Genomic DNA, 25,172 nt, shown 5'->3' with positions numbered 1-25,172 from the left:
GCTCTTCTGGAAAGCTCGTCTACATTCGTCACTCCACTTCCATGGCACCCCAGTTTGCAGTAGTGTGTTCAGTGGGTGTAGTATTGTAGACAAATTTGGCAAGAACTTATGGTAGTAGTTTACCAGCCCGAGGAACGACCTCAGTTGTGACACATTTTCCGGTGCTGGAGCCTTGACTACTGCCTCAATCTTCTCTGGGGACTTATGTAACCCCTCTTTATCGATAACGTGGCCACAATACGAGATCTGTTTTCTAAAAAACTCGCATTTGGGGCGGTTAGCTCGGAGCCCATATTCCTGCAATCTAGTGAGCACCTGCTCCAGGTTGGCAAGGTGATCACTGTCATTTTCGCCCGTGACCAGGATGTCGTCCAAATAACACTGGGTCCCTGGGATCCCTTGCAGGACTTGTTCCATTGCCCTCTGCCAAATAGCCGGAGCTGATGCTACCTCGAATACCAGCTGGTTGTATTGGTAGAGACCTTTATGGTGTTGATTGTGAGGTATTTTTTTGATGCTTCTTCTACCTCCATTTGCAGATACGCCTGGGTCAGATCAATCTTAGTGAAGCGTTTCCCTCCAGATAGCGAGGCGAAAATATCTTCAATCCGTGGAAGTGGATATTGTACGGTGTGAAGGACCGGGTTCACTGTAACCTTAAAGTCCCCACAGATGCGAACCTTCCTTGGTTCCCCAGGCGTGCTGCTCAACGACTTTTTCATCACGGGGACGATGGGTGTAGCCCACTCGCTCCAGTCTACCTTGGACAGTACACCTGAACGTTCCAGACTCTCCAGCTCTGCTTTGACGGCTGGGCGAATCGCATGGCCTTAAAAAATTTTGGACTTGCGTTTTCTTCAATTTTAATCATCGCTGTCATGCCTTTTAGTGTTCCAAGTCCTTGCTGGAACACTTTCTTCACGTCAGTTAGGATATTTGACAGTCGCCCAGGTGTGACGTCGTCATCCTTTTTGGCAGCCACAGTCAGTGCCTGTATGGAATGCCAATCCAGTTGTATTTTCTGGATCCATTCATGTCCCAGTAATGGTGGTCCTCCATCTTGCAATACATACAGGTCTAGTTTTGGTGTTTCCTTACCGTTATATATAACGGTCACCCTTATTTTTCCTTTGGGGTAGACTTTTTGCCCCATGTACGTCTTCAAAATAATTTTTGTGTCTCTCAAGGGTATGTGTGAGAATAGCCGCTCGTAGTCCCGTTGGTTTATGACTGTTAGGGCTGATCCTGTGTCCAATTCCATCTTTACCTGGACTCCTGCTATCTTGAGAGTGACCCAAATGGTTCGGTGATCCTCCGTTGTGATCACATTATATAGTTTCAGACAACTCAGTTCCCTGCTTTCGGAGTCGTTATCACTCTTTTGTTCGTCTAAACTATTCTCCGTCATCTTATGTACCTTCTTGTACTTTCCTTTGGTAGGTTTCTTATTTCTGGTTTTCTTTCCCGACCTGCAGACTCGTGCTATGTGTCCTACTTTTTCACACTGTCTGCGCACTTTGTCTTTGAACCAGCAATCATTCTGGTCGTGTATTGTTCTGCCGCAGCGATAGCACTTCTCTGTTCCATATGACATTTCGTTTGTGCCATATTCTTGCGGTCTCTGTTGTATCTCTGCAGCGCCCCGTGCTGCTGCTTCATATGATACCGCAATGCTGAAAGCCTTTGTCAGCGTAAGGTACTTTTCAGATAAAAGCCGTTTCTGGGTTCCTTCACTTTGAAGCCCACACACAACCTTGTCCCTTAAGGTATCTGCCAGTCCCGCTCCAAACTGGCAGTGTTTCGATAGTTTGCGCAGTTCTGTTAAATAATCAGCATTGCTTTCATCCTTATGCTGGTTCCGTTTGTGAAACTGGAATCTTTCTGCTATCAGCAGCGGTGTGGGGTTTAAATGTCCCTGTAGTATCGTTACTATGTCTTCAAAACTCTTTTCCATTGGCTTCGTTGGGGTTACTAGATTTCGTAATAAACCATACGTCTTTGTACCCATTAAATGTAACAATACCGACGCTTTCTTGTCATCTGACACCTCATTTGCCTTGCAGTATACCTCTATTCGTTCGACATATGTAGTCCAATCTTCGACTTCATTGTCAAATGCGGTGATACTGCCACTCTTCGGCATTTTGGGTGTGGTTTAAAATGGCGTCTCCCAATGGCTTAAAATGGCGTCTCCCGCGCTTTCCTTCCTCCCCCGCTGCTGCCAACGCCGCTCCCGGCGGTTCTCGTGGCAATGGCAGCGCCCTGTAGGTTTCGCGCGCTTCTCCTGTGCTGCTGCCAACACCGCTCTCGGTGGTCCTCGTGGCAATGGCAGCGCTTCGCGGGTTTCTGTGCGTCTCTCTCTCCCTCTCTTCGGCGCTGCTCGGCCCCTGAACACCGGCTACGCCCTGTGCGCTCTGCCCTCTCTCTCTCTCCTCCGTCGACGCTGCTCGGCCCTTTGCTGTGCCGCTCGGTCGGGCTCTAGCCCGCCGCTGTCCGGGAAGGGTCTGCGCACTACCTGTTGCTAGCCCGTTTCGCTGGACCACCGCGACTGGAAAGCCAAGCCTGGCTCTCTACAGCCTCCCCCGCAATTCTCGAGTCTCTGCTGGATGACTGGGCGGTTGGCCGTGGTCGACGCCTGAGTCTCTGGCCTTGACCTCCAATCCACTGATCTCCAGGAACGAATCCCCGGGAGATGATGCAGAGTTGCCAGTAGGTTTGAACTTGCCTCGTCGCCAGTGTTGTGTCTGTGTATAATAAGACACAGACTGCAGGAGAAACGGTACAACAGGTGTTTACTCAATGTGGCTCACAGTGGAACTGACTGTACAGATTACTACTCAGTGCTATATACAGGTGTGGTCACTGCCGGTACTACAGCATATATGAGCTGTAAAAAGTAGTTCCCCCCTTAAAGGTGTATACATTACATCTACCACCTAGAAGGACAAGGGCAGAAGACGCATGGAACACCATAATTTCCAAGTCACACACCATCCTGATTTGGACATATATCGTCATTCTTTCATCGTTGCTGGGTTAAAACCTGGACTCCCCAATCTAACAACATTGTGGGTGTACCTTAACCACATGTGTTAAGTCCGTGAATGATTGAGACACGGACTAGCAGGAGAGAAAACAAACAGATCTTTACTGGTGAAAGGCATAAACGAAACTATACAACAGAGGCTCTCTAGCGCCTTTTATACAGGGGTGGTCACTGCCGGTACTGCAGTCTGAGACCAGTTATTCTCTTAAAGGTACATACACAACAATTCCTCCCCTTTTAGATAAACAGTACATAACATTCATTTAACAACTAATGATAACGAATTACAATCACAATTACTGTTGCTAGATACATTGGTTAAGTTTAAGCAATTATAAGTTCAGTCTTTGAGGAGGCTTCCTGATTCTGTCTGGATAACGCCTCTTTGGGGTATCAGGTTCTTCTGGCAATGGTGAGTCGGAATCAATGTCGTTGTTTGGTTCATCTGCTTCCAATATTACCGGTTCTGCGGTAGCTGCAATTGGAACGTCGATTTCATTACCAGGTGTATCAGATCGTGGTGTGAAGTTGACGTTTTCCAGTGACTCTAGAATCTGGTCAGCATGGCGTCTTACAATGCTCTCCCCAACGTCCATGGTATACATGAGAGGTCCTTGTCGTGTACAAATCGTTCCTGGCTGCCATTTCTCAGTGCGGTAGTCCCGGGCCAAAACTGGTTGACCTATCTTAAAACTCCTGGTCGGCCTTTCATTCATATTCTGAAACTGCCTGTTCTCCACATCTCTTCGGACGTTTGGCTTAACCAAATCCAAGCGGCATCGTAGCCTTCGATTGAAGAACATCATGGCTGGAGTTTGGTTGGTAACCGCCTGTGTCGCATTCCGGTAGGCAAACAAGAAGTTGTCCACCTTGTGTTGTAGGGGTATATCTTCATTACACATTGCCTTGATAGCCTTCTTGAATGTTTGGACAAACCTCTCGGCCAATCCATTAGTGGCTGGATGATATGGGGCAGATGTGTAATGCTTAACACCATTGTTCTTTAAGAACCTCCGGAACTCTTCAGACACAAACTGTGGTCCATTGTCAGAGCAAATCTGTTCAGGCAGCCCATTCCTGGCGAATATGGTTCGTGAAACTGTGATAGTTTTTTCCGTGGTGGTTGAGGACATTTTTATTACCTCTGGCCACTTTGAATGTGCATCCACCGCAATTAAAAACATCGAGTCCATGAAGGGACCAGCAAAATCAATGTGCACCCTTTGCCATGGAGATGAGGGCCACTCCCATGGATGTAGAGGGGCTTGTGGTGGGGCGTTTTGGACCTTCTGGCATCCTGTACAGCTCTTGGTCATCTCTTCGATTTCTCTATCGATTCCTGGCCACCACACAAACACTCTGGCTAAGTTCTTCATTTTTACCCCTCCCAGATGACCCTCATGAAGCTCATTGAGCACTCTATCCTTCAATTTGGGTGGAATTACTACTCTGGATCCACACATCAAGGTTCCTCTGCACACTGACAGCTGTTCTCTTCTTGGCGAGAATGCTGGCAGCAGTGGTTCGCCATGTGCTGGCCATCCCATCCTCGTTGCCAGTGTTAAGTCCGTGAATGATTGAGACACGGACTAGCAGGAGAGAAAACAAACAGATCTTTACTGGTGAAAGGCATAAACGAAACTAAACAACAGAGGCTCTCTAGCGCCTTTTATACAGGGGTGGTCACTGCCGGTACTGCAGTCTGAGACCAGTTATTCTCTTAAAGGTACATACACAACAACATGGACTGCAGCTGTTTAAGATGAAGGTCCACCACCACTGTCTCAAGAGCAACTAAGCACGGGCAATAAATTTTGGCCTTACCAGTGATGCCCCCAAAAGGAGAAATAATTTTTTTTTAAAGTTCAACTTTAAAGGCAGCTCCATAGGATGCCTGAATGTTTCATCATTCGGGTTTGCATTTCTAACTAGCGTGAAGCTGAATCATTTTGAGACGACCTGCTTCAGAAGGTCTCGTCGTCCTAAAATAGAGGCTTTTTTTAAGTCTATTTACAATGCTTATCCAGCATCAGTGCAATCGGAAAGCGCCAATCACTCATTTGGGATCTGGTGTATGATTGGTGCAGCCATACCTGCCCAATCCCTGTGAAAGTAGAACCCACCTGGGGCTCCAAGCCAGGATCAGGGCCTGGACCACTGAAGGTGTCACTGGTCATATGGGTGCAAACTATATTGATGCAAAGGTCCGCACATTCACCGTTCAACAGTCCCGTGAGTAACATTACTGAAACTGGTCTTCCATTTAAAATCTATCCCCTGCAATTACCTACGCTCACTACGCCAACTAATGATGGGGCCAACTCAAACTAAATTAAATTTCACAAAAGCAAAATACTGCAAATGCTGGAATTTTGAAGTAAAAAATAATGTTGGAAACACTCAGCAGGTCAGGCAGCATCTGTGGAGAGAGAAACAGAGTTCACATTTTAGTTCGCTGGTCTTTCGTTAGAACTGGAAAATCTGGGGGATTTAACAGTTTTTAAGCAAGTGCAAAGGCAGGGAAAAGGGGGAGGGGAGGAAAGAACAAAAGGGAATGTCTGTGACAGGGTGGAAGACAGGAGAGAGAAAATGACACATGGGTCTGACATCGCAACATAAGTGCTGGGATGCGTCTGCTGGGAGCCTCTGCTACAGACTACACTCCGTTTTCTGTGGTCGGGGCGAGGTTCCCGCATTAGCAATTCAAGGGTGGGAATCCACCACCACTAGGGGTGCACCTCAAGTGCCTGCCAGAAGAGGGGGGCGGGAAATGCAGCCCTGGCCAGCCACTCACCACCTTGTCAGCACCACCAGGCCAGAGGAGAACAAAGGTTAGCTCCTATGAACCCCCTTATAAAGAGGCTAAAAAACATTGTCCAAACTCTCCAAGTCCCAGGTAGATTTCACTTCTGCCAGCCAGCAGATGCATGCACCTCTTTTCAACGTACCAGCCTGCTGCCAGATCTCAGACTGGGGCCAAGGAACCTCCCAGCCTAGAAGTCTTCAGCACTCCTCGTTCCCCGCCGCCCCCACCCCCACCCCCAGCCATGTTCTCTCTGACATGGGTGACCTTGTTTAGGGTGGGCAGTGGTTCCATCCCAAACTAGGCCTAATTTAATAATCCGTATGTGCCATGCTCTTCCTTTTGAGGGTTATCGACAATGCTGACGCTATGTACGTGAGAAATAAGCTGTGCTACATGAAGTCTTTATGAAATCGAGTTGCCAACAGGTCTCAGTTTACTTGCATGTTTTCTTTAGTCTTGTCTTTAACAGTTTTCTTGTTAATTTCTAAACCTCCAACCATGAAATGTTCTTATAATAGGACAGATTATCTTTTATGAATGCTATTAGCAGAGCAGTGTTCTGTGAAGAACTTTATACAATTTCTGTTCTGATCTATATGTAAAAAAATTCCACATTCTGTGGCTAGCAATGAATGCAAGAGTGAACATAATGAAAAAGCTAAGGAGCTGAAGGGCTTTCAAACTCGCTGTGCTTTAGAGACCCCCTATCTTTGCCTGTTTTTTTTAAAGTTGTCTTTTGAAACCAACTGTCTGATCTTTCTATTGTGTTGGCTCAACAAAACTTTAATTGATTTTTTTCTCTCTCATTCAAAAAAATATCTGAGCTCAAAGTAAAGGGTTTGTCAAACTGAGAGAAAATTTTAAATTATTAAATTGGTTTTCACATAAATGGTCTCATTGTTTATATGGCAGTCACTTTTATTTATTTTTAAAAGTACAAAACTAGTGAGTCTGATTTCTCAAAGCAAACCATAGTAATCGGTTGCTCGTGGGTACTGTGCATATATATTTAGCAATAACTCAATTAATTAACAAAAAATTATAACCTCTGACGATATATTTATTTGTTGATTCATGTAATACGTAGCATTAATTTGCACTAGCATCCAGCAAGTATTGTGTTTGATTTAAATGATTAGTATGTAAACCAGTTGTTTACTAATGCTTAACAGTGTCTGTAAGGATGTATTATGCTTACATTTATAGCACTATTTGATTCTGGATTCCCAAACAGCCTATTGGAAAATGAATTTCCATTGCTCCTGTCAGATATTTGAATGCTGTAGTTAATCACAGCGAGATACTCAATGGCGGTAGTAACAGTCCATGTGTGAAAATACTGTTCTGTTGCGATAAACAACATACGAACACAGGGAGTGGATGAAGCGAATAGTATAGATGCATTTAAGGGGCAGTTAGATAAACATATGAGGTAAAAGGGAATAGAGGGTCATACTGATAGATTTAAATGAGGAAAGACGGGAGCAGACTCGAGTGGCGCATAAATGCCAGCATAGACTGGTTGGGCCGAATGGCCTGTTTCTGGGCCGTATATCCTATGTATGTAAACATATGAACAACGACAGAGAGATAAAGAACCTCTGGTCCATCCAGCCTGTCCCACACAGTTACGATACCTTGCGTATTGCAATATGTACGCTCCCCACCCCACCCAAAGCCATGGGATCTCCTGGGAGAGACAAAAAACAAGATTAAAACGCAAGCCAATTTGGGGGGAAAAATTCTGGGAAATTCCTCTCCGACCCATCTAGGCGATCGAAACTAGTCCAGGAGATCATTCTGGCCCTGAATTCCCTGAAGTATCTACCTTTTGTAAGATGGGATGTCCGCCCCAAGCAGAAAGAGGTTCAGCTCTCACTTGAAGGAATTCAGTGAATCAGAGGTTCCCTATTCTTTGGGAAAAGAACTAGCTCTTGACCAATGTTCTCTGTAATTACTTTTGGGCCACGCAGCCCCTTTAACGGGCTGCGCGGCCCATTCAAAATTCCGCGCATACACGTTTTTTTCAATTTAAAAGCCGACTCACCTGCTGCGCGGAAACTCTGGAGCGTTGTGTGGCCGCGCAGCTTAAAGGGAACATTGCTCCTGACATCTAACCTAGATCTGGCCCTGTACAACTTAAAATCATGTCCCCTGGTCCTCCTTAACCTATTTAATTGGAGCAAACTGTCAGCTAGAACACAATCTATACCCTAGCATGCTACCACAGCATCCGTCTTGTGAAATGCAATCCACTGGTCACAGTTAAAGGAATATTTCAGATTGCAAAAGAGTGTTTTTTGTGAGCACACTCACGATGTTGCTACACATAGTAACCAGAGTAATGTTTCTCCTTTCCCCATGGCATAAAAGTTTTCTTTCACCATCCAGCTGCCATAAACCTTAGTGAGAATGCCATTTCACCTGTTACCCAGTATGTTGCTAATTGAGAACCTGGCAATTTAACTGGTTCTAACTTAATGACAGAACACATCTGTACTATTGGATAGATTATCAAAGACATTTTCTGTTTAACAAAAGCTGTTGAGTCATTTTCTTAGAACTGCTGGTAGTGTATAGGGTGCAAGAAATATACAAAACTGTAATTTAAACAAGAATTGTACAAACAATTGTACAATTCATTTATATGCATAATTTTGAACATTTATACACTCTGACTAATTTACTTATTTATTGAATCCATTATGTTCACTAAATCTTGATGCAGCATTTATGATTTATTAAATCATTTTTGTTTCATAGTCTGCCTGTATTAATAAGAGTTGTTATCGTGTTTGAAATTAAAATATCTGATTACATTTTAAGATTATAAATCTTTATGAAATTGCTTTGGGCTTAATGCAGTCTTGTAAAAATTGATTTACTGAATAATAGTTAATGTCTCCAACTTAATGAAATCTACTTCTGGCTTTACTAATTTATTAAATTAGATCTGCATACTTATTGATCACATTTACATTTGCATTTGCTGTTGGTACTTTTTTTAATTCCAATTATATTAATTAATCAGCAGCTATGAATATGATTTGGTAAATAATCTCATTCATCAATAAAGCCTAAAGTTGATACAATTCAATAAACTGAATACCATTAATAGACATTGGACTATCAATCTGTACTTATTAAAACTAAAAATTAGTTACGCCAGGAATAAGTATCATGTTCAGCTGTAACACTTCTGTTTTGCCAAAATTCTAGGCTTGTTCAGAAACAGTGATCATTTGGATGAGGTACCAGAGAGTTGCTGTGTACAGTTTTGGTCTCCTTACCTAAGGAAGCATATACTTGCCTTAGAGGGAGTGCAACGAAGGTTCTCTGGACTGATTCCTGGGATAGGGGGATTGTTGTAGGAGGAGAAATTAAGTAGACGGGGGAAGAAATTCCCTACCTTAGTGCCACCCGTTAGCGTGGCGTAATGTGGAGAAAACGGCAGCCGCCACTCTTCCGGCAGCTAGTGGCGGGTCCCGCGGCATCCTCCATTTTTGTCGTCCCAGTAGCGCTGTGGTAAGTAGCATCGCCATGAAAAGGAAAATAGCACTGTGGTGACGTCGGTCAGCATGCAACATTGACTTAACATCAGAAGGGCGAACTTCGACCCTAGCACTCAATTCAACGCGGGGTCCTAAGCGCGCCTGGTAAACCCAGTGTGCAAGCAGACTGACAAGGGTGCTGTCAGCACCTCTTAAAGGGACACACACATCTTTCAGGTAAGTTTGCATTTAAGATTTTGGACTGTTTTTTTTTGATTTTATTGAAGTAGTGGCTTGCTGCAATATATGTTAAAAGTTTTTTAAGTGGGTAGGGTGTGCTGCTGGATGCTTGCAAGGCATCGGATGGTAAAGGAAGGCCTCTAAGAAGACAGAAAATGCTGTAAATACTCAGCAAGTCAGGCAACATATGTGGAGAGAGAAACAGAGTTCACGCCTCACATCGAGATGCTGCCGGACCTGCTGAGTATTTCCAGCATTTTATGCTGTCATTTCAGATTTACAGCATTCACTCGCAGAGGGAAGAGGGAGACACACAAGAGGAAGGCGCCAAAGAGGAGGAAGACAATGAGGAGGAAGCAGAAGAGGAGGAAGCAAAAGGAAGGATGCAACCCAGACAGCCCCTTTCTGGCTGGGATATCCAGGATGGAATCATCCGCCTGCTGTACCAGTGACCACAACCAATCCTTCTTTCAACATTTAACCCACACCTACCCTTCCCTCTGTTACTGATCATCACAGCATCCTCTTGGCCATGATGCTGAAATAAAAGCCACCGCAAAGCAAACTTTCCAATCCAACTTTGTACACCTATCCATCCAATAAGACATCAAGAAATTAACTCATCACCCTTATGCACACAGTGCTACCCCAGTGGCTGCAGCATGCTGGTGGAAGGCTGCTGACTTTCAGTGGGGGACACTGCAAATGGCCTTACTGGTTGACCTTGAGGAGCTGGTGGCTGGGTGTGTTAAATCAAGTGATGGTGATTCTTCTTCTTCTTCAATCTCCTCTTCCTCTTCTTGGCTGGGCATGCTGCATCTGTTGGGCTGTGAAATGAGGAAGGCACAAGGGTGGAGTTGTGGTGATGGGAGGGTGGGAAAGCAAGAGGTGCATGCCAGAATGAGTATAACATAAGAGGATACCCCACATCTTTTATCTTTTCAGCCCCGTCGCTGGCCTAGGGCTCAGCTATGCCCCTGCCAAGAATGGCCTGCACCGTCTCCTTCAAGGGGGTGAGCTGAGGCTAGGAATGGAAGATGTGCCTTGTGATTGGTGCAGATTGTTGATAGATGAGTGATTGGAGGTTTGAGTCATGCAATGAGCAGTGTGTGTGATGAAATATGCCATTCATCACTCATCTGTATTCTCTGTGTGATTGTGCCTGTGACTGTGGTTTAGTTTCAGTTTCATTTCCCTTACCTCAGTTCCGTTTCCTCACCTTGTATTGTATTGTGTGTAGGGCTCCACCCATACCTGGCCCCTATGTAAGCAGGCTCAGCGTGCCTCACATCCAGTACTGCAGACCTCTGGATGGAAGACACCTCTCCACTGTGTGTTACCTTCTAAGTTAATAAAAGCCTTGTTTTGTTCTGCTAACATTGAGTCTCGGATTTATTGAGGCACATCAGTGTGTGAGGCTAGTGGTGCAGTTGGTAGGAGATGGCATTTGAAGATGCATTCACTGACCTTGATCTGAGGTCATGAAGCTTCTTTGGGCACTGGAGCCAAGTGGTGAGGTTGACACTGCTGGCAGTGATGGCCTCGCTGATGTGGTACCACATCATTCTTTCTTCTCCCTGTGGGTAGAGGACCTCTCTTGCAGTGTTGATCCCCTGCACAAAGCTCGAGTGCTCCTTGCGAGACCCTGGGTGCCTCTTCTCTGGCTTGTTGAGCCATTTGTGTTGGTGCTGAAGCACTTTTGCTCATTTTTTGAGGTTCGGAAGGGAATTCAGCTTTAAGTGCTGTAGACTCCTATTTGGGACTTCTTTTTAATGTTAATTTTTTTTTGAAAGGCAGTAAGGGCTGAAAAATGCATTTTTTCAATGATTTTAATTTTTATTAGTTCTGAACGCATTGCCCCTTTAATTCATAGCCCTTTTAATTGCCCACAATTCATTGCAAACTCCACAGCCTTGCTCCCAGAGGCTGTAAGAAGCTGTAATGCCACTTCAGGACGGGAACTTTGGGTCTGATGCCTCCACTAATGCCACTAGGAGGGCGTTACATGGTAAGTTAGCGCTGCGCAACAAATCTCCAGCCCCCAGCGTGAAATTTTGCCTGGTGGCGCTGCGGCCATTTTCAGCAGCCATAAACCCTAAGAAACATCGGCAGGTTTCTGTTGATGTCCAATTTCTAGGCCTAGGTCTATATTCCCTAGACTTTAGAAGAATGAGAGGTGATCTCATTGAAATGCAAAAATTCTTAAGGGGCTTGACAGGGTAGATGCTGGGAGGCTGTTTCCCCTGGCTGGGGAGTCTAGAAGACAGGGTCACAGACTCAGCATAAGGGGTCGGCCATTTAGGACTGAGATGAGGAGCAATTTTTTCACTCAAAGGGTGGTGAATCTGTGGAATTCTCTACCCCAGAGGGCTGGGGATGCTCAGTCATTGAGTATATTTCAAGACAGAGATCGATTGATTTTTGGATATTAAGGGAAGCAAGGGTTATGGGGATAGTGCGGGAAGGTGGATTTGAGGTAGAAGATCAGCCATGATCTTATTGAATGGCGGAGCAGGCTCGAAGGGTCGAATGGTCTACTCCTGCTCCTATTTCTTATTGTACTTATGTTGCTGGTGCATAGGAAAACATACCCAAGCATTGAGTGCATTCAGGAATGAGGAGGGGAGAAAATCAGACAGAAAAGAATAAACAGCATTCAATATTCAACTTTTTTTGCAAGACGTAATTTTATAAAGATGTATAAGTGTAAAAAATATAGGGGGAGAAATTGGGTTGTTAGCGCCACCGATTATCGCCTAAAGGGGCGATAGCCAATTTCTGTGCGGTCGCAGGGAACCTAGCGCCTCGCCCCATATTGACCATGCATTTAGCGCTGGCGCAAAATCTTAGTGCGTGCTCGCGGGCGCCGGCTGATCATGACGTCATTCCATGGTGCAACGCCTTTTTAGCGCCCCGGACCGGAAATTGGGTGGCGCCCGCCTCTGTTGCGCCTGGCGCTAATAGTGACAGCTCACTGGAACGTTCCACAGGCACTCTCGGAGTAGGGGGCCGCTGTTTAAAGGGGACACCACTGTTCTGAAAACGTCAGCCCTTTTGTGAACGCAACTTGTTGGCTGGTTTGATACAGTTAGAGCCTTATTGCCATTCAACCAGCGGTGCCAGAGGACCTTTAGCCCTGTGAACATTACCTAGCTGCTGGTAAGAGCTTACAACCTTTACCTTGATCACTCTTATTATGGGGGCTGCTCTGGAAGGGAACATCCTGCTGCTAGAACATCTTGAGAGGGCACAGAGACGGAAGGAGAGAGGGCCAGGAGTGGCCAGACGGAGGAGGGCCAACAGACGTCGCCACACCAGACCTTACGCAGCGAGGGTTTTCAGACAGCAGTTCTACCACAACATGTCGGAGGAGCAGTGTGTCAGAAGGATGCGATTCCATAAGGAGGTGGTGACTGAGCTGTGCCAGCTGCTTCAGGATGATCGTCTGCCGCGCATACGGTGCAGGACATCTCTGTCGGTGCCTGTAAAGTTTACTGTAGCCCTCAATTTCTTTGCCAGCGGGTCCTTTCAGGCCGTGACTGGGGACATAGCTAACATTTCCCAGTTTGCGGTGCATTGCTGCATCCGCCAAGTTACAGATGCCCTATATAATAGGAGGCGGCAATTTATTTCATTCCCTTTGACACCGGAGAAGCAGCAGGAGCACGCAGAAGGCTTTGCGGCAATAGCTGGCTTCCCCATGGTGCGGGGCGCCATTGACTGTACGCACGTGGCTTTGCGGGCGCCTGTGAACATTCCCGAGGATTACCCCAACCGCAAGGGGTTCCACTCCCTTAATTTACAGCTGGTGTGTGACTACCGGCTGCTGATCCTCGCGGTCAACGCACAATTCCCTGGCCGTAGCCACGACGCTTTCATCCTGCGTCAGACCACAGTGGCAGATCTTTTCGAGGCCCCGGCTCACCCACGAGGCTGGCTTCTCGGAGACAAGGGCTATCCTCTGTGCCCATGGCTTATGACCCCGCTACGTTCGCCCAGAACCCAGGCAGAGGAGAACTACAACTCCAGCCATCAGGCGATGTGGAACACTGTGGAGCACACAATCGGCGTGCTGAAGCAGCGGTTCCAATGTCTCGACCATTTGGGGGGCGCCCTGCAGTACTCGCCGGAGCGAGTCGCCCACATCGTCGTTGTCTGCTGCATGCTCCACAACCTCGCCATCCAACGTACCCAGCCAATGCCAGCCGAGCTTGAAGGACCAGCGGAGGAGGAGGCGGCGGAGGCGGAGGCGGAGGAGGAGGACGGGAGGGTTCCCGAAACTGGAAGGGCCGTTTGTCAGAGGCTCATAACGACTCGTTTCTAGGCTCCACTGACGGATTGCTTGGTGTGTTTGGGAGGGGACCGTCCATTTCACCCAAAGCCTATGAAGGGTTCGACCCGAAACGTCGACTCAGGTTTCTGTCCACGGATGTTGCCTGGCCTGCTGAGTTTTTCCAGCATTTTCTGTTGTTATTTCGGATTTCCAACATCCGCAGTATTTTGCTATCGTAAATAGTTTAGATGTCCAGTGTAAATAATTGTTTTTCTTTATTTTCAAAAAAGTGGAGCCTTCCAACTTCATAAAGCAATTGCAGCAGAAAGCAAAACTAACAAAATAACACTTAAGTAACGGCTTAACACATAACTAAGGATTTAACACAAAAGTAACGGCAAAACACATAACTAAGGATTTAACACATCAGCAAGGAAATACAACTTTAATGTCTGCCAAACCCGCGACAGTAACCAACACATCCCCATCATTCACAAGAGCTGTAGAGGGCCTTGAAATGTTCAACCTCACCGTCTCCGAAGCTCCCTCTACTTTTGACCTCTTGATGGGCTTCGACTTCTCTTTCTGGAACGCCCCCTTCCCTCCCTGCAGCTCCTCCTTAATTGGACCCCAGTGGCTGCATCAAGTCTGGGGGAGGCCTGCTTGTAGTGTATGTACTTTGCAGAAGGAACTATATTCTGCAGCCCCTGTATACTGCAGTACCAGTAGTGACCACCCCTGTATATAAGCCTGCGTAGTAACTTTTGCATAGTAGTTCCAGTTTGTCTCCACTCAGTAAAGACCTGTTGTAACCAACTCCTGCAGTCCGTGCCTCAATTACACACGGACATAATACTGGCGACGAGCGGATCCGAACTTACCTACAGTTCTGCACCACCTCATGGGGATCCATCCCTGAAGCGAAGTTGTTAGAGGTTGAGGCCAGAAGGAAGAAAGAAAAAAAAACAAACAGAAGAAACGGGCGTCGACCGTGGGCAACCGCCTCTGATTCATCGGAGTTGAAGATTTGCAGGAGAGGCTGTCGAGAGCGGGGCTTGGTTATCCTGTCTATGGTGTTCCAGCTAATCGGGCTGGTGGCAGGTAGTACACTGATCCTTCCTGGGCTGCGGTGGGCTAGAGCTCGATCGGGTGGCTTTTCAACGGGGCTGAGCAGCGTTATCGGGAAGAGGAGAGAGAGAGGGAAGGTGGAGTGCACAGGGCGCGGCCGGTGCTACGAAGCCGGGCAGCGTACAGACCCGAGAAGAGGGAGGAAAGTGTCCCGTAGGGTTGCTCTGACGACGGGAAAATAAAGGAAATTAGAAGCGCAGAAAGCCGCGAGGAGCTGCAGTTTGCCACGGGATCCGCGGAGAGCGGCGTTAGCAGCAGCGCGAGGGGGAAGTGCGCGAAGACCATAGGGCGTCGCCATCACGGCATAAAACGCCAGCAACAGCGCTAGCAGCAGCGGAGAAGACGGAAAGCGCGGAAGGCGCCATCTTAATCCAGCGGGGAAGAAGGCAAAGCGCGGGAGGCGCCATTTTGTTAAATCGGGGAAGAAGGCAAAGCGCGGGAGGCACCATCTTAGATTTCCAAGATGCCGAAGACTGGCAATATCACTGCCTTCGATAATGCAATAGAAGACTGGACCATGTATGTGGAAAGAGTCAAGGTATATTGCAAGTCAAACGAAGTAGCCGATGAGAAAAAGGCATCGGTACTACTAAACTTAATGGGCGCAAGAACGTACGGCCTATTGCGGAACCTGATCACTCCAGCCAAACCGATGGCGAAGAGTTTTAATGAAATTGTTGATATCCTACAGGAACACCTAAATCCTACACCGCTGCTGATAGCAGAAAGATTTAAATTCCACAGGAGAAATCAGCATAAAGATGAGAGCAATGCTGACTACCTTACGGAACTACGCAAGCTATCAAAGCACTGCCAGTTCGGAGCAGGACTGACAGATACTCTACGGGACAAATTTGTCTGTGGACTCCTGAGTGAAGGAACCCAGAAGAGGTTACTCTCAGAGAAAGAGCTGACGCTAGATAAGGCTTTCAGCGTGGCAGTATCGTACGAAGCAGCAGCAAGGGGAGCTGCGGAAATACAGCAAAAGCCACAGGAATACGGCACCCACGAAATGACACGGGGATTTGAAAAATGTTATCGCTGCAGTAGAACAACCCATGACCAGAAGGACTGCTGGTCCAAGGACAAAATATGCAGGCAATGCGGAAAGATGGGACACATTGCACAAGTTTTCAGGTCTGGGAAGAAGACTAACGACAACAAAAAGGCTACTAAGGAACAGTACAGGAAAGTACAAAAGATGACAGACAGTAGTTCCGAAGACCAGAAGAGCGATAGTGAATCCGGGAACAAGAGACTAAGCTGTCTCAAACTTCACAACATAACCGCAAAAGAGGATCACCGAACCATGTGGGTCACCCTCACGATAGCAGGGTCCCAAGTCAAAATGGAATTGGATACAGGATCAGCCCTGACCGTCATGAATCGATGAGACTACGAGCGGCTATTCTCACACATACCCTTGAAAGAGACATCCATTGTCTTGAAGATGTATACGGGGCAGAAAGTATACCCCAGAGGGAAAATAAGGGTGCCTGTCGAATACAACGGCAAGGAAATACAGAAATTGTATCTGTACATACTGCAAGATGGTGGACCACCATTATTGGGACATGAATGGATCAGAAAGATAAGTTTAGACTGGTACTCCATTCAGGCACTGACGGTGGCTGGTAAAAAGGATGATGACGTCACACGTGGACAGTTGTCAAAAAATCTTAGCTAACGCCAAAGAGGTATTTCAACAAGAACTGGGAACTCTTAAAGGTGTAACCGCCTCGATAAAAATAGAAGAGAATGCAATTCCCAAGTTTTTCAAAGCAAGACCGGTACCATATGCAATTCGCCCAGCCGTCGAGGCAGAGCTGGAGAATCTGGAGAATGCAGGCATGTTATCTAAGGTAGACTGGAGCGAGTGGGCGACACCCATCGTTCCTGTCATGAAGAAAACGTTAAACAATAAGTCTGAGGAGCCAAGGAAGGTTCGCATCTGTGGGGACTTCAAGGTGATGGTGAACCCAGTCCTTCACACAGTACAATATCCTCTCCTGAGGATAGAAGATATTTTCGCCTCACTATCTGGAGGGAAGCGTTTTACAAAAATTGACCTAGCACAAGCATATTTGCAGATGGACGTTGAAGGATCCTCTAGGAAGTATCTCACGATAAACACTCACAATGGTCTTTACCAGTATAATCGACTGGTATTCGGAGTAGCATCAGCTCCGGCGATATGGCAAAGAGCGATGGAACAAGTCCTGCAAGGGATTCCGGGGCCTCAGTGTTACTTGGACGACATCCTAGTGACAGGTGAAGATGACAGTGAACACCTTGCCAACCTAGAGCAGGTGCTCACTAGACTAACAGAACATGGGCTACGAGCCAATTGCCCCAAGTGCGAGTTTTTTAAGAAACAGATATCATATTGTGGCCACGTGATTGATGAAGAGGGGTTACATAAGTCCCCTGACAAAATTGAAGTGGTGGTTAAGGCTCCAGCGCCTGAAAATGTGTCGCAACTGAGGTCATTCCTCGGATTGGTGAATTACTACCATAAGTTTTTGCCGAATTTGTCCACAATTCTGCACCCACTGAACGCCCTACTACAAACTGGAGTAGCATGGAAATGGAGCAATGAATGTAAGCGGGCCTTTCAGAAGTGTAAAGACCTAATCACTTCAAGAGAAGTATTGGCTCACTACAACCCATCACTACCAATAAGACTGGCGTGTGATGCGTCTCCCTACGGCATTGGAGCGGTACTGTCACATAAATTCCTTGATGGTTCAGAGAGGCCGATAGCTTTTGCGTCACGCTCGTTAACTTCAGCCGAGTGTAACTACACCCAGATTGACAGAGCGGCCCTCAGCCTGGTGTGGGGGGTGAAGAAGTTCAATCACTACCTGCACGGTCAGAAATTTACTCTACTAACTGATCATCAACCTCTTGTCTCCATTTCCAACCCTCAGAAGGGCGTCCCGATAATGACAGCACAACGGCTACAGAGGTGGTCCCTTTTCCTAGGGGCACACCAATATGACATCGAGTACAAAGGAACTAAACAGCATGGGAATGCTGATGGATTGTCGCGCCTACCGTTGCCGACGGTGGAAGAAGCACCTGCAGTGGATCCTGTGGAGATATTCCACTCGACCATAGTCGAATGTCTACCTGTGACGAATGCAAACATAGAAAAGGAAACACGAAATGACCCGACACTCTCCTGGGTCTATGATTTAACGGTGAAGGGATGGCCAGTACATGGCGAACCACTGTTGCCAGCTTTCTCACCGAGAAGAGAACAGCTGTCAGTGTGCAGAGGAACCTTGATGTGTGGATCCAGAGTAGTAATTCCACCCAAATTGAAGGATAGAGTGCTCAATGAGCTTCATGAGGGTCATCTGGGAGGGGTAAAAATGAAGAAATTAGCCAGAGCATTTGTGTGGTGGCCGGGAATCGATAGAGAAATCGAAGAGATGACCAAGAGCTGTACAGGATGCCAGAAGGTCCAAATCGCCCCACCACAAGCCCCTCAACATCCATGGGAGTGGCCCTCATCTCCATGGCAAAGGGTGCACATTGATTTTGCTGGTCCATTTATGGACTCGATGTTTTTAATTGCGGTGGATGCACATTCAAAGTGGCCAGAGGTAATAAAAATGTCCTCAACCACCACAGAAAAAACTATCACAGTCTTACGAACCATATTCGCCAGAAATGGGCTGCCTGAACAGATTTGCTCCGACAATGGACCACAGTTTGTGTCTGAAGAGTTCCGGAGGTTCTTAAAGAACAATGGTGTTAAGCATTACACATCCGCCCCATATCATCCAGCCACCAATGGATTGGCTGAGAGGTTCGTTCAAACATTCAAGAAGGCTATCAAGGCAATGTGTAATGAAGACATACCCCTACAACACAAGGTGGATAACTTCTTGTTTGCCTACCGGAATGCGACACATGCGGTTACCAACCAAACTCCAGCCATGATGTTCTTCAATCGAAGACTACGATGCCGCTTGGATTTGGTTAAGCCAAACATCAGAATATGAATGAAAGGCCGACCAGGAGTTTTAAGATAGGTCAACCAGTTTTGGCCCGGGACTACCGCACAGAGAAATGGCAGCCAGGAACGATCTGCACACGGCAAGGACCCCTAATGTATACCGTGGATGTTGGAGAGAGCATTGTAAGACGCCATGCTGACCAGATTCTAGAGTCACTGGAAAACGTCAATTCCACACCACGATCCGATACACCTGGTGATGAAACCGAAGTACCAATTGCAGCTACCTCAGAATCGGTGATATTGGAAGCAGACGAATCAAACAACGACGTTGACCCCGAATCAACTTTGCCAGAAGAACCTGATACCCCAAAGAGGCGTTATCCGGACTGAATCAGGAAGCCTCCTCAAAGACTGAACTTATAATTGCTTAACTTCAGCTAATGTATCTAGCAACTGTAATTATAAATATGTTATTTAATTATTAATCGAATGTTATGCACTGTTTAGCTAAAAGGGGAGGAATTGTAGTGTATGTACTTTGCAGAAGGAACTATATTCTGCAGCCCCTGTATACTGCAGTACCAGTAGTGACCACCCCTGTATATAAGCCTGCGTAGTAACTTTTGCATAGTAGCTCCAGTTTGTCTCCACTCAGTAAAGACCTGTTGTAACCAACTCCTGCAGTCCGTGTCTCAATTACACACGGACATAATACTGCTGAGCGGCCGAAAGCGCAGAAGCCCCTGAGGGACGGGCTGGACGACCTCTGGGCTTGGAGGGCCCGGGTGCTGACTGCTCCAACTGCTCATGGGTGGATGCAGTCTGTCCTGCAGGTGGTGGCAGCTGCAGTGGAGACGTGCCAGTGGTGGCATCAGGAATGCTGACATCCTGAGAGCGGACATCTGCTCCGTGGGCGTGCGACACACTGGCACCCTGACAGGGCAGCAGCGTAGCATGCACCCCAATCGGCTGGCCCACAGATTGTTGCTCTGCTGTGGTGCTGCAAGGGCCCCGGGTAATCCTACCTGATCTTTCAACGGTGGCAGCAGTCAGTGCTCGCGTGGCCTCAATCTGCGCCTGCATGAGGCCAGCGAGTGACTGCGTGGCAGGTGCCAGTGCTTCGATGAAGCCCCGGAAAGTCCTTTCCTGTGCATCGGTGAAGCCCTGGACAGTCCTTTCCTGTGCATCGGAGAAGGCCTGCGCAATCCTTTCCTGTGCTGCACCGAAGTCCTGGAGACTCCCTGCCAGTGTGTCAATGGCTTCAGGCAGCCTTGCCACTGCAGCGATCAGCTCATTGTGCCTGAGCCGAGCCTGTGCGCTCATTTCAGCTAGGGACTGAACCTCCTCTGCGCTCTGTGCAGCAGTCATGATGGCCTGACTCGGCCTCCGGGGAGACGGCCCCCCGAGCTTCCCTTCCCCCCCCTGCATTGGTGCAGCCCGCTGGTTCCTGGAGCTGGTTCCTCATCAGAGGCACCCCCCCCCCCCCCCCCGCTCCCCTCCAGGGAAGAACTATCCCCACTCTGCAGCTGGCGTGCCTCCCCTGAGGCTGGCACGGAAGGTCCGGCTTCCTCCAGCTGGTCGCCTCCGGACTCAGTGGGACTGGTAGCTTGAGGGCTCGGCTCCCGATCTGGTGATGCAGCATCTGAAAGCAGGGAGGTTGAAGAGTGGCTTTAGCGAGAGGAGAGGGTGGCAGCAAGGGATGCAAGATTGGTGCAATGCTATGACATGGGTCCACAGTGAAAAAGCATGCCGGTGGGGGGTCACAAGTGGAAGGACACAGATCAAAAAGGTCATAACCTTACCATCGCCGTGCACAATGGGGTCGGCTGCTCCAGTGGTGACAGGACCAGTCCGGCAGCCGCCAACAATCTGGTGCACTCGCTCCTCCAGGTCCGTCAGGTTCTGGAGGTTTGGAGGTCCTCCACCGGTCCGGAGCTGTTCTCGCCGGTTCCTTGCCAGCTTGGACTGCAGGAGAAAGGACAGGAAATGATGAGACATCATGGCCTCATCTGTCATGTCATGCCCCCCTTGGTGGAATAGCCCTGACATCATGGTGTCATCTGTCATGTCATGCCCCCCTTGGTGGAATAGCCCTGACGTCATGGCCTCATCTGTCATGTCATGCCCCCCTTGGTGGAATAGCCCTGACATCATGGCATCATCTGTCATGTCATGCCCCCCTTGGTGGAATAGCCCTGACATCATGGCCTCATCTGTCATGTCATGCCCCCCTTGGTGGAATAGCCCTGACATCATGGCGTCAGCTGTATGTGCAAGTATGTTCCCAGAAAGGGCCATGGGTGCGTGCTGACAGATGGCCAGTGGGGCATGGCGCACCCATTGGCCATAAAGTCAGGTGCAGATGAAGGCATGAAGAGGACTGCAAAAACATCACTCACCCTGATGACCCGAGTGAGGTCGTTGAATTTCTTGCGGCACTGCAATGGAGTCCTGACCACCAGGCTGCTGGAGTTCACCCTCTGAGTGATGGCCCTCCATGCTCTGTGGTAATCCTGCTGACTAGGCCTCCTGCCATTGTCTGCGTACAGGACCGCTCGACGGCGCTCCACTCCGCCTACCAATGCATCCAATGCATCATCCGTGAAGCGCTCTGCTCTTTGCCTTGCCCTCTCCATCCTCAGAAAGTTTTTAGCGCCAAACAAAACACAGCGCCGAAATTCAGTTCTGCAGGGCGCAGAGTGTGGCTGCTGATCCTTCTGGACCCACCCCTTTAAGAGCTGGCCGGCTCCTGACTCTCTCGTGATCATCGATGATTGACTGCACCTGTGCTGCACCCGGCCGCCCCGATATTGAGTTGCGCCGCCATGTTAGCGCCCTAAGTCTACCGTGCAACGCCTGATTTAGCGCCGCGATCACCTTAGGGGCGCTACGACCCAATATCGCGCTAAATTGCGCCTGGCGCAAAACTTTGCCCAGCGCCAAGCCTAACGCCCCAAGCGGGGCTATACCCAATTTCTAGGCCTAAATAAAGTTTAACCACAATTTAGCAAGTTTATACTTTAGGAAGGTTATAGATTAAAACAATAGTGTTTGTTTAGTAAATGACAACTAAATATCAATTAATATTAAATATAAATTGCAGTGAAATCATTATATTTGTGTTTAAATTGTAAGGAATTCCAAAAACATATATATGTATATCTCGGGATGGTTATAACTGGGGTATAAATACACCCCAGTCTAGCGGGGTCTATCGGAGAGTTGTTAGTGATGGGGTTGTGAATCTAACAGATTACTTTTAAGAAGAAAGGAAAATAACAGGTGATTATTTTAATGTGATAAAACCTGATGGTGATAGAAGAGGTGTAAAAAGACACATCTAATAGACAGCATAGACAAAAATTACATGTCCAATAAAATGACAGCAGTAAAAAGAGCATAGGCTTTATATATAATAAGTAATTTAAAAACATGGATGTGACATCTAGAGCCAACGGCAAACAATTGTCTATAAGAAAGTCATACAGACAGCATTACAGGAAGCTGGGAGTACTGAATAGTAAATGTATGTTTAGTATGTTGACGCTCCTTTGAATGGTATTTGTCTCACACTCTCAATATCTCTTTTCCTGCTTCCAGGAATTACACCGGCTGCTTCACAGTGAATATTGCAGTCGATTTTCATTTCTGCTGCGGCTTTTTTATTTAAAGCTGTTTCTTCCTTCTATTGTAATTTTACATTTCAGTGGGAATATGAGACTTAATCAGCTTGTAGCTTTTATGTGAAGATCAGTAATAAGTCATTGTATTTTTCTTTTACCAGGTGATTAAACAGGATAGGCTCGGAAAGGATCTCTCTCAGTGCTCGTTATTTGATCTGCTGAAATATGATGACTATAATAGTGACAAGCATCTGACACAGGAGGAGTTCTACAGAGCATTTCGTAAGTCTAAAACCATTTGGTTCTATTAGATGATCAGAATAAGTGGAACTGAATGCTGGTTATATAACTAGGAGAGGCAGTGTTTAGCCTACAATGCAACAGCCATGAGATATGATTGTCACAGAAATATTTTCATTGCACATTAAAACATAAAGCTTGCGCTTTGTTTGAACTCTAACAGCACTTTTGCCTTTATCCCCCCCCATACAGTAGAAAATATAATGCCAATCAGCAAACATTCCCCTGGTAAGCACGCTCTCAGCAATGAGCAGGAGGACTCAACTTGCCATTAGCACTATTCAAGCAGTCACAGCAGTGACAGTAACAGTTTTTTGTTTTGTTTTGTTGCTTTGGAATACTATTACAAGGCCAATTCAGCAATCCTAACTAAATCACACAATGGCAAAATGATGAGATGGCCTTGCCGAGTACTGTGAGGCCAGTTATGAATATAATTTCTAGACACTCTCAAGCAGTTTGAGCCTTGCACAGGGAGTGAGATGAAGAGGGTCATAAAATCTTACAAGCTTGCAGTCATTAAAGGACTGTAGTTCAAAGTTAAAGGGATGCAGCCACTTAAAGGTAAGTGGCTCATATTGAGATGAAAAATGTTAAAGGCTTTTTAAAGGCTCAAAAACAATTTTGAAAGCACTCTAAAGGGAAGAAGCGAAGGTCAAAAATGAAAGAACAAAAAATTTAAAATTGAAGTACGAACAGAGTATGTAGGCAAGTGGTGGAGCAGTGCTGCCCCTAACCCTGTTCTCTGTGTGATGAGCGTCAAAGTGATATGAAACTGCAGGAGGTAGGTGCAAAGAGAGTTGCCCTACTTGGAACTTTAGAATACTCTCCCCAGAGGATATCAGTGCACCCTGACCAGCAGGAGGTGGCTGCCAGGCTGAATGTTGTGTACAGTACCTGCAGTATCTGATAACAAGTGCAGGTGAAGGCACTCACATTAAGGAACCTGGTAAGGTAAGACTACCTTGCATAAGATTTCATGGCACAATTTGTTGCCTATCAACCTATTTCAATTTGCTGCTTACCCATGCAAAGCTTCATACAACTTTGCACCTCATGCATGTCCGTTCTTCAATAGGACACATTGTCAATGAAACTGAAAGCCTTGCCACACTCACATCTTCCATGGATTTGACACACCAAATCACTGAAGCACAAACCTGGTCACTTACTGGTCCCAGAATGGGCTTTAGGCTGGGCGCATGACACTCATCAGTGGCCCTGTAGTTTGGAACGTGCACTAGTGCGTCAACATTAGGCAGCCATATCATGCTATTTAGTAGGAAAATAAATCAATGTCTACATCAGTCACCTATTCGATCTATCTATGGATGGAAAATGAGCTGATATTAAGTGGTAGTCAGGAATAAACTACAGACATAATAGTTGAGGGCAGTCATCCTTTCAAGGCCCACGTTTCTCCAGTCTTGCCTCATAATTCAGTTGCGTGACATTAGGGATCAGCTTTCTGGCTTTTCATTGTATTACTTCCAGCACTTGAATATTTCCATTATGCCTCAGTGAACAAACTTGGACACAATAGTCAAGGTGCAATCTGACCAGAGCACTATAAGGTTTCAGCACATTGTAATCCTCTAGTGACTTAGCAACATAATGCAGATTTTGCTTTGTTGATTGCTGTTCCACAGTGGCTGGACCTGTTAACCACTGAGTCTGCTAGCCACCCAGGTCTCTTTGAACTTCCAATACCTAATTCGATACCAGTCATACAGAGCTTACATAATTTTTATAAGGATGGCGGGAAGAGTGTGATACCTTTGGGAAATATGATTCATACCTTAGTGTTAACAAAGTAATGTATTGTTAAAAATACAACAGAACATCAAACATTACATTATATTATAGCATGCATTATAGATGTCATATTACTTGTCTCTCTCTGAACCATCCTCCTTTGTTCCTCCTAAGCTGAAATGATGCCACCCTATGCAATATTCCTTCCTCTTCATTGCAATCTCACTGTGTTGAAATCAGGAGTTGCCAAGTTGTCTCACACTCTAATTCATTCCTTCACAAGTCCTTAGAACTGTTGGGCCTGTAAATTCGGCCCCACAGCACCTGTTTTTCAGGCGCCATGTGACCTACTCAACCACTGAAATGAAGGGCAAGAAGCGCGTACACATCTCCAGCCAGAAATGTGCCGCCCGCCATATTGGAAAAAAAAACAAATAGGCGACCAGGGCCTACGCCTGAAACAGGCAGTTGGGCCTTTGCGTATGCAAATAAGGGCCTAATGCCTGTTTGTGGCCTCCGCTACAAGATTGGTTTGCCCTG

At 46.8% G+C, this 25,172-nt stretch overlaps 1 protein-coding gene across 4 annotated transcripts in view; it reads left to right on the top strand.

Moving 5' to 3' along the window:
* fstl5 (follistatin-like 5) overlaps positions 1–25,172 on the top strand; it is a 1,173,542-nt gene that overhangs the window by 603,985 nt on the left and 544,385 nt on the right. For all 4 annotated transcript variants that reach the window (XM_086010874.1, XM_086010870.1, XM_086010888.1 and 1 more), the window contains exon 6: positions 22,739–22,859. In XM_086010874.1, coding sequence (XP_085867000.1) covers positions 22,739–22,859 — 121 coding nt within the window. The remainder of the gene's footprint in view (positions 1–22,738; positions 22,860–25,172) is intronic.

This window comes from Somniosus microcephalus, chromosome 2, assembly GCF_052327205.1.
Source record: "Somniosus microcephalus isolate GS21.2 chromosome 2, FLI_Smic_1.0, whole genome shotgun sequence".
In the NCBI taxonomy this organism is placed as follows: domain Eukaryota; kingdom Metazoa; phylum Chordata; class Chondrichthyes; order Squaliformes; family Somniosidae; genus Somniosus; species Somniosus microcephalus.
The sequence above is the reverse complement of the archived record's forward strand: the minus strand, read 5'-3'. Positions and strand labels throughout refer to the sequence as shown.